Source organism: Pundamilia nyererei, unplaced genomic scaffold (assembly GCF_000239375.1).
Source record: "Pundamilia nyererei isolate P.nyererei 1_Seehausen unplaced genomic scaffold, PunNye1.0 scaffold00136, whole genome shotgun sequence".
NCBI classification, from domain to species: Eukaryota; Metazoa; Chordata; class Actinopteri; order Cichliformes; family Cichlidae; genus Pundamilia; species Pundamilia nyererei.
Genome location: NW_005187537.1, coordinates 706,838 through 720,194, shown reverse-complemented (window position 1 = coordinate 720,194; position 13,357 = coordinate 706,838). Strand labels below are relative to the sequence as shown.

Sequence of the window (13,357 nt, the reverse complement as noted above, 5' to 3'; positions counted from 1 at the left end):
CTATTACGCATTTATGTCTATGTTTGGTATTTTTAAATTATTGCACTCATTAAAAAGGAATGGGTAAATATTTGGGAAACAAAATGACCAGATTTACTGCCCTTTGGGTTGCTTTACGAGCTTCTATCACGTAAATTCCACCTAACTCGCGCAAACTTCCACTGTGTGGAAATTACTTTTCCTTATTAGTAAATCTTGATAAATTATTTAATGTTTAAATTTGCGTCCAAGCAGCACTAAGTGACCACTATATTTTTTCAGAGCGCACAGAGAGTTACTGTGGCCTAAAAGCTTTTCTTTTTTTCAGACTCAGTTCAGCTCTTGACTTAAACTACTCCACTTAAACCGGCCTTTTTTGAATAGACGTGTATCTCCATGGGAGGGGGTGACGCTATCCATTTCTAAACAGCGCCTTGTTGATGGTGAGCGGATGAGATTATGTGGACATGCTCTTCTTTTCTTTCCACACGGTTTGAGAGCAATGGGTCCTCAAACCCTGGCGCCTGGACCTGGCCAAAGATAGTCGACCAGAAGAGAGGTGTCTCGTTTCAGCACGTTTATCCCTTAAGCACAAAGGTAAATTAAAATGAAAGCTCATTATTTTACCTATTAATATACAATATAATATAATTGTTAATATAATAATTATTATTTTCTTTCCTTGTAGCGCTTGAAGCTGATCATTTATTTATTTATTCAAAAAAGGTCTTTGCTTTCCTTTTACCAGTGTCAAGAGGAACTATTATTGTGGCCACATTTTCGTGGCCAAATCATCCTAAAACTTCCACAAATAAATAAGCCATAAATAATTCACAGACAACAATTTAGCACTGAGCATTCTTTATGCCTCTCACGGTTGCCGGATTCATCTCATTTCCCACACTCTCGTTATATGATATTATCAAGGAATTGCCGAGAGGGGAAAAAAAGATAGGCCTAATCTTAAAAATCGCCAAATCTGCGATGTTGAGGGATCGTCCAAGAAATAAGTGAAATTCTTTAAAAAATAATACATAAATAAACGAATAAATAAATATTGGTTCCGCCAAGTTAAGTATTTTTGTGGGCTATTTGCATTAAACTACACAACATAATATGCTTTGCCTAATTATTACAATTGTGTGACAGCGTTGATGCAGAAACATTTAAAGCATGAATTAAGAAGTTCCTTACCTTTCAAAATATTTCCCAGTTTCACTGCAGTCGATGGCATCAATATTATTTCATAAATTAGGGATAACTTCCTGACATATGTAGGCTACACCTAAATAGAACAGAGAGGGAAAGGGGGAGGAAGAGTGCGAGAGAGAGAGGGAGAGAGAGAGAGAGAGAGAGACCCTACCAATCCCTCCCCCGCTTCAGGACGTCACTGAGAGGGAGAGGACAGCATCTTGGCTGACCCTCTCTCGCTAGATAACTGAATTCAGCCAACCAAACGGGATCGATCTTTCTCTTTCTCTCTCACCCATCCAGCCACAGACGCATATGCAACTAAGAGGGATGTCACAGCTGAGAGAAAATCAGTTGTCTTCGGTGTGTATGCAAAAACAACAGAGCGCGGCCGTTCCTCTGGTTTACGCACGCCTAATTTTCTTCTTTTGCGCGTCCGGAGGCGAATCGGTCCCGTTCTTGGACTGCTGATCGGTATATTTTGCCATCTCTTTCTTGGTGGTAATAATGATTCCTAGTCCGGTCATAGGTTCGTCCTCCACGCCTTTTTCCGTGAAGGACATTCTGAAGTTAGAGCTCCAACAACAGTCTCAGCAGCACCAGCTACAGCTGATCTCCTGCTTCGGTCTCTCTGGTGCGCTCTCACAGCCTGGAGCTCTATCGAACAAATCCTTCCGTTCTCACTCGCCGCCCTCCTGCATGCTGGCGGGCAGAGACACCCCAAGCCCCATCAGCTCCTGCCTGTCGGAGAGCGAGGAGAGGATGGCGTACCTCAACTCACTGAATGTGCAAGACCGACTGACGGACTCCGGTATCCACGTGGAGGTGTTCGGCAACCTGGGGCAAACCCACTCTGCAGACCTCCGGCCGGAGACAGAGCAGGACGAGCATGACGGCAGTGAGTACACAGTCTACTGAAGCGAGTTACTCTGAGGGTGTTAATTGTATAAAAATGCACATGGACGAAAATGCCAAAGGAGAAAATCAAATCATAAAATCTGAATTAAAGTTTCCTACGAGACAAAAAAAAGGCTCATCAAATCTGACATTGATACATTTGATGAGCAGTTTCTGGAGAAACGTTTTCCGATTTCTGTTTAAATTATTATAAATTGATCGCCTAACACTGACAACAAGAAAATAGGCCCCTGGTTAATAATATACATAATATATATTTTCATAATAGGACCAAACAATGGACGGCAAAGAACAACAACAACAACAACAACAACAAAAAGATTATCATTTCATACAATTCATTAGCTGCCAGCTAACTGAGTGAGACTGGCAGAGATTAAAGTGTTTACATTTGCAAGCTGCTAATTTATGTTTGCTGAATATATTAAACTGATGATCCAAATTGTCACGCATTTAAAAAGACGTAGACACTTCCAGAAACACAAGACAGAAACTATATTTAGCCTCATCTGATTTGAATGTATCAACATTCACGTTTAGTTAATGTTCGTATATAACATGACGTCATTATTAGTATGCCTCCCTAATTTTATTTTTCAATACATTTTACTAGCAATTTTCAATTAGGCCACTTCCAATACACTTGTACAATAAATAATAAGAATAAGAATTAAATTTGTAATAAATATATACTTGAAAATAATCAAGATGCTAGCTCTGATGTGTAATTGAACATGGTTTCTCCATGCAGAGAGCTGCGGTGTCATGCCGGGTGAGTGTGAGGATCCAGACTCGGAGAAGCCGGCCACCAAGCAGCAGAGGACCAGACGGAAACCTCGCGTCCTCTTTTCCCAGGCTCAGGTGTTTGAGTTGGAGCGGCGCTTCAAGCAGCAGCGTTACCTGTCCGCCCCGGAGAGAGAGCATCTGGCCAGCTCCCTTAAGCTCACCTCTACCCAGGTCAAGATCTGGTTCCAGAACAGGAGGTACAAATGCAAGAGGCAGCGGCAGGACAAGACCCTGGAGATTGCGGGTCATCATCACCACCATCACCACCCACCACCGCCTCCAAGGAGGGTGGCTGTGCCGGTTCTCGTCCGAGACGGGAGGCCTTGTCTCGCTGGATCTCAGAACTATAATCCCCCTTACACAGTCGGAGCTCCCAATCCGTACAGCTACAACGGCTATCCAGCCTACAGCTATAACAACTCGGTGTATAGCAACACTTACTCTTGTACTTATTCTAGTTTCCCTTCTCTCCCGCCCAGCAACGCCTCTGCCAATGCTTTCATGAATATGAATTTGGGGAACATTAGCGGACAGACGCAAAGCCAGGCTCCCCAAGGACCAAGTGTCACACCCTGCCAAGGAGCTCTGCAGGGCATCCGGGCATGGTAGCGCGGTCTTTGCGCACAATCAGAAGCCTGTCTTGATGAATAGACTCGAGCATGTAAACATCTTCAACTAATGCCGTGAAAACCACAATTTCAAATTCCGTAACACATTACAGAGCGCAGGGGTCAGTTTGTTCTAACTCCACAGGCATATGAAGAAAAATGGACTGAAATAAAATATATCTATTATAATTTTTTCCCCCTCTGAGCCACGTGTTTAGAAAACTTAGTGAAGTTGTTGTGTTATGTTTGACGGATTAGCCAAAACTATCCGTAATGGTTCAAAACTGATGTATTGTGCTTAAAAAATAAAGGAAAATCCCGTGTAAATTTTCGGTTACGCAAAGACCTATAGATTTCATTAAGAAAGTGAAGTCTTTCATGAATTTTATTTGGATGCATAAAGTTGCAAGAAATTAACATGGAGCACAAATGCAGGACAATTTAGTATTATTTCTATTAAGATCTCCCCCCTCTTTTTTAAAATTTGTGTGACTTGGGTTTAACCTTAAGGCTTTGTTTTTTCACTCCAAACCTAAGTGAGTGACACTGAAAGCCAATGAACTGATTTTAAAAAAGAGGCGCTCAAATAAGGCTGTTTCTAGGCTCGAGTTAAAAACCACAAAACGATGCAAGTTATCAGCGATCGTGGAATTAAAGAGCATAATAACTGTCATGGCACGACTGATTGAAGTGGAGTGTGCTTTGTGTGTGAATCTGTGCGTGTATCTGTTCTTTTTCTTCTTTTTTTTTAATGATGTTGACTGAGGTCTATTCCAACATTTCTTATCGTCTGAAATCTTTTCTCAAGCCAAGAAAACGTTTTTTTTCTTGTGTGAGAAAGCTTGCGCTAGACTTCGGCTTGAGACAAGAACCAGAAACAGAGAGAATTTAAAGGCGAGCTAATGTCCGGTCAGGATTCAGAGATGGACATTAACCAGACGGCCAGCATCCCCGGACCCACAGAGCATAAAAACGAGAAGAACATTGGATGATAAATACTCTTACGACTCCTCTTCTTTTGCTAAATAATAATAATAATAATAATAATAATAATAATAATAATAATAATAATAATAATAATAATAATAATAGATTACCTAAAGCTGTGTCACATTTATAATTACAATAATGTCATAATTACATAATAAATACTGATCTGCACTCACAGTGAGGCAAACCCAGACCACATATATACTCTTTCTTCAACTCTCTCTAACACACACACACACACACACACACACACACACACACACACACACACACACACACACACACACACACACACACACACACTTCGTTGTTTAGCGATGGACTTAAGCAAAGCCTTTACCCACCAGGCACGCCGAATACCCTGACGCTATTAATGGAGATAAATGGCAAAGTAAACAGCGTGTTTGTCTCCCCTGATAGCCTCACTGGCCACTTCCCTCGGCTACTGCACTGCCGGTAGGACATACCTGGTGTCAGCTCTAAGTGCTGCAGAGTCACTAGTGTAAATAGAGCTGGCGACAGGACGGCGATGCCTGAGGACGCGGCTTGGCCACGGGTTCTCTGACAGACACTGCCGCGATCGCTATCTTCTGCTTCCAAAGATAGCAGCTCAGCGGCTCATCGCTGCGCTGTATAGGCGTGGAGTTTCCTAAAACAAAGTGTCTAGAGGCAGACACTCAAGGAGCTCACAATAGAACCGAGGCCCAAATATAGAGAAGGAAAGAAAGCGGGAATAAAAGCTCTATCATAGGGTTTCATTCTGGCTGCACCCTATCAGCTGTGCTAGGACATGTTTTCATGTCTACAGCACTATTACCAAGCATACTGGAACCAAGAATACTGGAACATTAATATTCGGTTTAGCGTAAAACAATAATAAGTCATCAAAATTCCGCGTGACTTGATTGGCTTTTATCTGATATAGTATTAAATATTTAAAAAAAGAAAAAAAGAAAAGGTTTTGACTGAAAAAGGCAGTTGATCACAAGTCCACAAAAGTTCAAACGTTATACTCTTTCTGTGTGAGCACAACAGTAAACTAAATCTTTCCTCACAAACCAAATCTCATCAAAAATATCTCTTTTGGTAGAACATATGCACTTGCAGAATTTCACGCTTAACGCTCCTCACTGGACAAAGGCAAGTAGGGTCGAGGTTTTATTTAGACACGTGTAATGACGTGTGCGAGACTCCATAATTATAATCAACATGACGCCATTGATTTCAAACCGTTTTTGCAAAATGAATAATAAACTGCATTCCGAAGCTGATTTGCAGGATTCAGATGTTCTATTTTGAAACTGACATGTTGTGGTTTGGACACAGGAAACTGCGCTAAAATTTAAATTTATCCCTCCCAGGCACTTAAAAACACCCTGGAGGGTGATCTGGCTTTGAGGTACAAAGGGAGATTTTACTGCAATTACTAGAAACAAAAAACATGGAGGAAGCAGCTCGCCGCATCTGTCAGTACATCTCCTCACCTGAAAGGTAGATTGTGTAATCCTGGTCTTTATGGGAGTGCGTATGTGCATGTGCGTAGCTGTCGTCTTTTATTTTCACTCACGTGTAACTGCGAAGACCAAGAATCCTGTCCACATGGCGGCGCTAGACACCTGTTCGAGCAACAAGGCAGAACCAGCAGACGTCCATCTTCACACTGGACTGAAGATGTGTTTTGTTATAAAATATTTAAACATGCAGGTCTTTAGGATTCAAATTGTGCACAATTTTACCAGTCACATAATTCACAATGATAAAAAAATAGACATTTAGTTTAATTAAAACTAAATAATAGATGGAAGAAGCCCTGCGACAGACTGGCGACCTGTCCAGGGTGTACCCTCTCGCCCTATGACAGCTGGGATTGGCTCCAGCACCCCCCGCAACCCTGAAAAGGATAAGCGGTGGCGAATGGATGGATGGATGAATGGATAGATGGAAGATTTTTTTTTAAATCAAACTAGTCCTTTTTGGATTAGTTTAGACTCAAGTGGAAAGTAAACTTGAATTTTCAAAAGAGTTATTTATGGTTTTTAAATGCAAATTCCTGCATTGTGAAATGCTTTAAAACCAAACTCACAGGTGAAAACCAGAACTGAGCAGCATTTTTACGCACGCTTAGTGAACGTAAACCGTCGGGTTTTCACACATGTACATGACATCTGATAATTGGTAAACCTAAAGGAAGCAGCCTAAAGAAGAAGAAGAAGAAGAAGAAGAGAAAGAAGAGGAGAAGAAGAAGCTGTTAAGCAAACAAAGCAGCTCTGTGCGTAAAAATAACTGAAAACATTTTCCAATGGGTCTGATTCATGTTTAGTATCAGATAGCATGTTAAGAATAACCAGAAGGTTCTACTTATTTTCTTTGGCTCTTACAGATTAAACTAGATTGATTTTACTTTTTTTTTTTTAAATCACAGTACTCATACCGAGAGCTAAAGAAAATAAAACCATGTAGCTTTGGGAATCAATGTCCTTCGTCCTTCACTGACACTGAGCAAAGAGGCCAGCGTTAAAGCTGGGCGGTGCGAAGGAGGGACCAGCAGGCACAGATAACATCCTATCACAACTTAACTGGAGCTGCAGTTGAAATACTGCTTGACAGTCTTGACAGATCCTGATATAGGCTGCTCATTAGCAAATTAGACTGTTCGCCGCAATTAAATTACAACGCGCAAAAGAGCGAATCAGTAGTGAGGGCTTGTTTTTGCTTTCCAGTGGCGGATTTCTTGATGCCTCCCAAGAAATCGCGCGCGAGAGTGAGGAAATACCCGTGCTCTTATCTGAATTATGACATTAAGTTTTTCGTCCTTTTCCATCAAAGACATCCTCACCGGACTCGATGCCAACGGCAAGCCGGGAACCGCGGGGGAGTTCTGCGAAACAAAGGCGAACAACACGCGCACCGGCTATGGTGGCAGGGATGGCAACCAGGTCTACCCGGAGACACTTCCCACACATCCCCGCGTTATAAGCGCCCAATCGGAGGTTTCTACAGAGGAGGACACAGGAGAAGAGTCAGAGCTCATAGAAGGTGGGTTTTTTTTTAACATCTGTAAAGAGTATCGGGAAAAAAATCTTAAACTGGTGTGTAGGCGTTCTCATCTAAATTATATTTGCACAAAGCATCATGCTGAAGGAACATAAACATTCATCACAAAACTCGAATGTGTTTCACGCCATAATCACTTTATCGAGTTATTTATTTTGCGTAAGAAACCGTTTTCACAATAGAAAAAAAAATCCCGTTACCGTGTGTTTAAATTGAAGAACTGTGTATTATTTTCCCCATAAAAATACATCGATGTGTAATTTAACTAACTACAGTGTAATTATTACTGTCTCAAGAATTTGTATCTATTTATTTATGCCCCATGTGACTTTTTTGTGCGTAAAGAGCACATCGCTTGTGGGAAAATAAAACTATAACACTGCGGGAAATCTGTGGGATTTGTTTAAACTTGTTCAAAGCATTTATTCAGGTACATCCCTTAACTTTAATATCATGACAGAAATACAATAGAAAACTGTCATATTGGTCAGCATCAGCACCTTGTTGGAATGACCTATCAGCAAAAAACAGGGGCCTTGTGCTTTATCACCCTGACGTACAGAAGCAGCACATTTACTTGTGTTCACGGATTTATATTTTATTTCAGTCGCTGCAGATGACCAGGAGCAGTGTGAGGAGCAGGGCGAACAGCAGAAAAGACTGCAGTGCGAGAGTGCAGAGGAGGAGGGATGTAACCGCGGCGGGGAGACCTCCAGCTGTTCGCCGGACGCGCAGCAGTGCAGGCCCGGTGCAAAGAAGCGCACCAGGTCGGCCTTCTCTCACGCTCAAGTCCACGAGCTGGAGCGCCGTTTTAGCAATCAAAGGTACCTTTCTGGTGCCGAACGGGCCGATCTGGCAGGAGCCTTGAAGCTTACAGAGACCCAGGTGAAAATCTGGTTCCAGAACCGGAGATATAAAACCAAACGTCGCCAGATGGCGACCGAAATGGTCGTATGCAGCTCCCCAAAGAAAGTGGCTGTAAAAGTTCTGGTGCGGGACGATCAAAAGCAATACCACCAAGGGATTGGAGTACATATCCCCATGACTGTGCCACTGTACCGGGGCTATCAGTACTACCCGTACCTGCACTACTACTACCACCAACCCTGGAACATGGACATGTTTTGTGGAGGGATGCTTTGAGGCTCCGAAGCAAAGAAGCAGAACTGTTTTCAACAAGTGTCGCCTCAAATGCAAGCGTTCTGCTCTTTAGGAGGTTTCTGCTGACTCGATGGATTTTACGATGTAATTGGACATTTTATACAGAAAATCCTCCATTTTTAAATCGGAATAAGTAATGTAGTTTAATATTTTGTCAGTTTCATATTGTGTAACTATTTGCAAGTTAGAAAAAAATTTTTTTAAAGGGAAATACTACTGATTTCTTCAAACCTCTTATGTGACAGGTATATCTTTGGCCAGGATCATGACTTTTAAATATTTCTTTTAACTTTTTAAAAAGTGATTTTATGAATTATATTTCAAAACTTTCAAAAGTAAAAAAAAAAAAAAATTATTAACTACTATGTTATATTTTAACCTTTTCTTGTGGGATTAATAAAAGAAAAGAAATACAACAAAGCAAATCATTTTCATTGTGTTGACGGTGGAAATCATGAAAGTTTGAACTTATTCAAATAATTCTATAGGAGAAATTATTTCTCTCACGACCCTAAAAGTTTTCTTTACTCTGAGTTCTTCTTTCTGTTCATTAAAAAAAACAAAACATTATGTTTGCAACAGATTTGTAGATCACCCCTTTCTCCATGATGCACCATCTCAAATACTCCATGTTTTTATATCAAGATTTTTATTCGGGGTTTTTATAATCAAATCAAGGTCACAATAGTGATAAATATAAGAACTGTGTTTTTTAATATCTATATAAGGATATGGATGGTTCTGTTGTCATATTTAACCTCATACCTATACTATGGTGTCAGATGGTGCACAATATCTTAAATGCAATTTAGAAATTTGATGGGGTCATCTCTGCAGTGTCTTAAAATGAAGTGCTGACTGGGTTTCTCACAAGTTCATAGGATGATATATATGTTGTTTTTTTCTTCTTCCCCCATGACTGCCAGCAACAGCTCATTGTGAGCGACCAGACAGAGCAGAAAGGAATCTGGAAGTTATACAAACCCAACAAGAGAAAGTAGCTTATCTTGATGTGTGAGAAGCTTGACCGAGGCCTCTGACACTTTTAGTGGGCATTTATTTTATTTATGGGACACCTTTATTGATCGTGAAACTTAACATTAACACCTGCAAGAAGACATTCTTCTTTTGCACGGTACTAAAGCAACAGATTAGAAAGCAATAAGGCTTCTTCACATGAATGTACTTCTAACATTCTGTATCTCACACGGATAGAGTTTATGCTTTTAAAGTGTCTGTTTGGAAATGGGTGTTCATCTAGTTGGCTGACTTCCTCCTCTAACATTTCAGCATTGCACAAACCTTTACGTGATATTAGGAAGAAGAATCTTTGCTGTTGTTTTATACAAAAATTGTGGGGGGGTTTCTTAATCCTTCTGCATAGGTGTGCTCTCTACTATGTGCTGCACTAGTCAGAGATGGTTAATAGACCGTGGAGATGTTGCACCATGGAGCCAGGCTGCACAAGACAGTGCACATTAATCATGCTTTACTGAAAAGACTACACCCTCATCATCACTCTCAAGGAACGGCACAGTGATCAGACGCCATAGGAAAAAATGTAATTCCTATACAAGGGGACCAGCATTTTAGTTTGGTTTTTAACTGATTGCATTTACCATCCAGAGGGAGTTAACATCTAGGCCTGTGTTTTATCAAAGGAGCTTGCAGATGGTGGAGAAAGGATGGTCAGATAAAATAATTTATCTTCCCCCAGGAATAATATTTAAAAAAGATACAGTTTATGTAACATGTTTACTGATCCCCTTGACACTGCAGGGTTACAAAAGGTTTGCAAGGTCTAAAAAGCACCGCAGTGTCCTGTCTTTATAATCCTAAACAATATTATCATTACAGTACTACAACATTAAAGAGACATCAAAGAACTGGGATGTAACAGTGCTTCAGCTTCCCTTTTCCCAACGCAGGCAGCTTTGGCAGAGATGATCACCTTTTGCTGCACTCTGGCTCCAGCCCAAACCCCATCTATCTCTTGTATCAAAACAGCACTTCAGACTACAGTAAGTGGTTGGCACTGTGCGCAGCAGGTTTCAGGGTGGGAGGAAAAACACATCTTCTTTTCGATGTCTAACCATAATTCACAGATAAATTATTTTCATTTGCGCACACTTGCTTTTAAAGACTTTTAAAAAAACAACACTTTTCAGCAGAAAAGGTCAGGGTGTAACACTGTTGCGCCACGGTACGCCACTTTCTATGTGCTCTGATTATTCACATTGTGCTGGTAAATAGTTGGTCTAGTCAGAGCTTTCTACCGTGACAAGATAAGAGTTTTTCTTTTCCTGCACCTATTCTGTGATGCGTCACACTCGTGTAAATTTCCACCCACAGACAACAAAACAGGCACGGTGAAAGGAGACTGCGACAAAGGATAAGTTTAAGGTTTTAACACCAGTTAAAACTCATTCACAGGTGAGCTTCAGCTAAAAGGTCAATTTACCTTACTTTACATTATGACATTGTCTCCATCAAAGACACTGCTGAGCTGCTGGGAGCTGTACCTACCATTCATACAACAAAGTTCAAGGCGCCCCCCCTAAAAAAAAAAAGGGAAAAAAAGAGCACAAGCAGTCAGACATCACAGAGGTTAGAGAACCAGTCAGGGGTTTATCCACAATATGTAAACTGCCCTATATGATTGCAAAGCTAAAAGTAAACACATGCACCATCTCTATTTGCATTGTAAAAGCAGCATGTAAATGATATACTATATTAAGAAGGTTAGGTCAGTGTTGGGTCAACCTGGTAATGTTATTTGCACCCGATTAACTTTAAAAAAAAAAACAATGGAAAAGATCACCAATGAAAATAAAATGCCAATGTTCATGTCCCCTCAGAATGAACTTCAATTACTGGATTGACCTTGGCCCTTACTAGTTTTATCAGGTCAGTTCAGTGGTTCTGTATTTGGTGAGATTACATCCATGCACTGTAGTAATTATCAAAATATCGTTTGTTTGTTTGTTTTTTCATGGAAATGGACTGCCTGAGCTGCATTTCACCATATTTAATCTGTAACCTAAGATGCTTGTCTTTAAATCGTGCCAAGAGGAAAGCCATGCAGGCACAGGGAGAACATGCAAACATGCAAAAAGGTGTGAGAGTGCTAACCACTGCATCACCATGGTGAACATAATTCCGAGCATGGATTTAGCTCGGTGCCATATCATAACAACAATACCAGCATAAATTTTTATGTGGTTTAAAAATGCCATGTCATGATATCATTGGTATTGTACTGCCATGTCCTAGTGCACGCAACACTGAGATAAGCCCGGGCATGTCTGAGAGCAGGAGCCGTATGTCACCACCATTAATGATTTATTACCCAAAAAGGAAGCTGCTTCAGCAAATTCTAACAAAGCACAGAATTCTGAAAAGCATAGGAAAAAAAATCTCCTGCTAAAGGTGGACAAAACAAATATGTTTCATCAAAAAACAGGGCTGAGAATGACCAGGCTATGAAAAAGGACAAAATTACTGGTAATGGTTACACCATGGAAAACCAGAGCTTTAAGCAGCTGGTTAAAAAACGTAACCCAAGATGCAAGATGCAAGGTAGAAAATATTTTTCGGTTTTATGACAATATTGTGCAGCTCCTGCAGAGTTGCAAGGTTCAGTTGATTTATTATTTAGTTATTGTTAAACTAAAGTGTTGTACGGTTATTTCATACGTTTTACTTCAAATTCCCAGAGAAAACACTTACCTAGGCTAGTTTTGTGCTCACAGTTGACTCATACTGTGTCCCTGGATATAATTCTGTGTTATTATTATTGCACTGCAATGCTGCTTCTGCTGCTGGCACTTATTTCAGCAGATTTGCACTTAACATAGGAAGTGTCATCTGTGACAGTAGCTGTGGTAATGCTAAATGGCATCAGGACTGTGGATGCTTTAACTGGATTTGGAGATCTACAACTGAAGCTGCTCACAGTCTTTGTGATACTTTTGGAGCATTTTAAGGCTTTTACTGCAAACAATGTAGTACATTAAGTTAATTTCTAGTAATATGTTAATTAGTAGTTTTTATGTGAATTAATTTCCAGGTGTCTGAATGTGTGTAGTGACCCATGCAAAAATCTTACCCTGAGCATATTAATAATACTTAAACAACTACTGTAGCTGATTCCCACTTTTATATACAGTCTATTATAGCAACATACATCAGTGTTTTAAACACAAAGCCTTGCTTGAGTGGCGCAACTGGCGTCTCATTTTAGCATTTTTCACATAAAATGCAATGATTTCCTAAAGGACAATCCCACTGCTCTTATTTTGAGTGTTCACTTATTATTAACCAGCTACCCCGAGCCCTCGCTATCTTGTGTTTTTCCTACCAGCCTGTGTGCTATCGAGGAGCTCTTCCATGTCATTCATCTGTTTCTTCAGAGAGGATCTTGTGTCGACTCTGCAGTTGGTGTTGGCAGCTGGTGTCGGTAGTCCTTGTTCTGCTTTGGAGAGGCTTTTCAGTTCATTTTTTTATGTAGCACCAATTCACAACAACAGACACCTCAAAGCCCTTAATGCTGCGAGTTAAAGACCATAAATTATTAGAGCAAAAACCCCAACAGTCTGATGATCCCCTATGAGAAAACACAAGGTGACAGTGGGAAGGTAAAACTCCCGTTTAATAAAAAAACCTCACGC

The 13,357-nt window shown here is 40.6% G+C and overlaps 2 protein-coding genes across 2 annotated transcripts; both read left to right on the top strand.

The window, feature by feature from the left end:
• The first annotated feature begins 1,388 nt into the window (after positions 1–1,388).
• nkx2.3 (NK2 homeobox 3) lies at positions 1,389–3,812 on the top strand. Its single transcript, XM_005743839.1, has 2 exons — positions 1,389–2,068; positions 2,840–3,812. Exons 1-2 carry the CDS (start codon positions 1,678–1,680, stop codon positions 3,481–3,483), a joined length of 1,035 nt encoding a protein of 344 aa, XP_005743896.1. The 5' UTR covers positions 1,389–1,677; the 3' UTR covers positions 3,484–3,812.
• Positions 3,813–7,065: 3,253 nt separating this feature from the next.
• nkx3.3 (NK3 homeobox 3) lies at positions 7,066–8,943 on the top strand. The gene is made up of 2 exons (XM_005743838.1): positions 7,066–7,508; positions 8,134–8,943. Exons 1-2 carry the CDS (start codon positions 7,265–7,267, stop codon positions 8,667–8,669), a joined length of 780 nt encoding a protein of 259 aa, XP_005743895.1. The 5' UTR covers positions 7,066–7,264; the 3' UTR covers positions 8,670–8,943.
• The last annotated feature ends 4,414 nt before the right edge of the window (positions 8,944–13,357 follow it).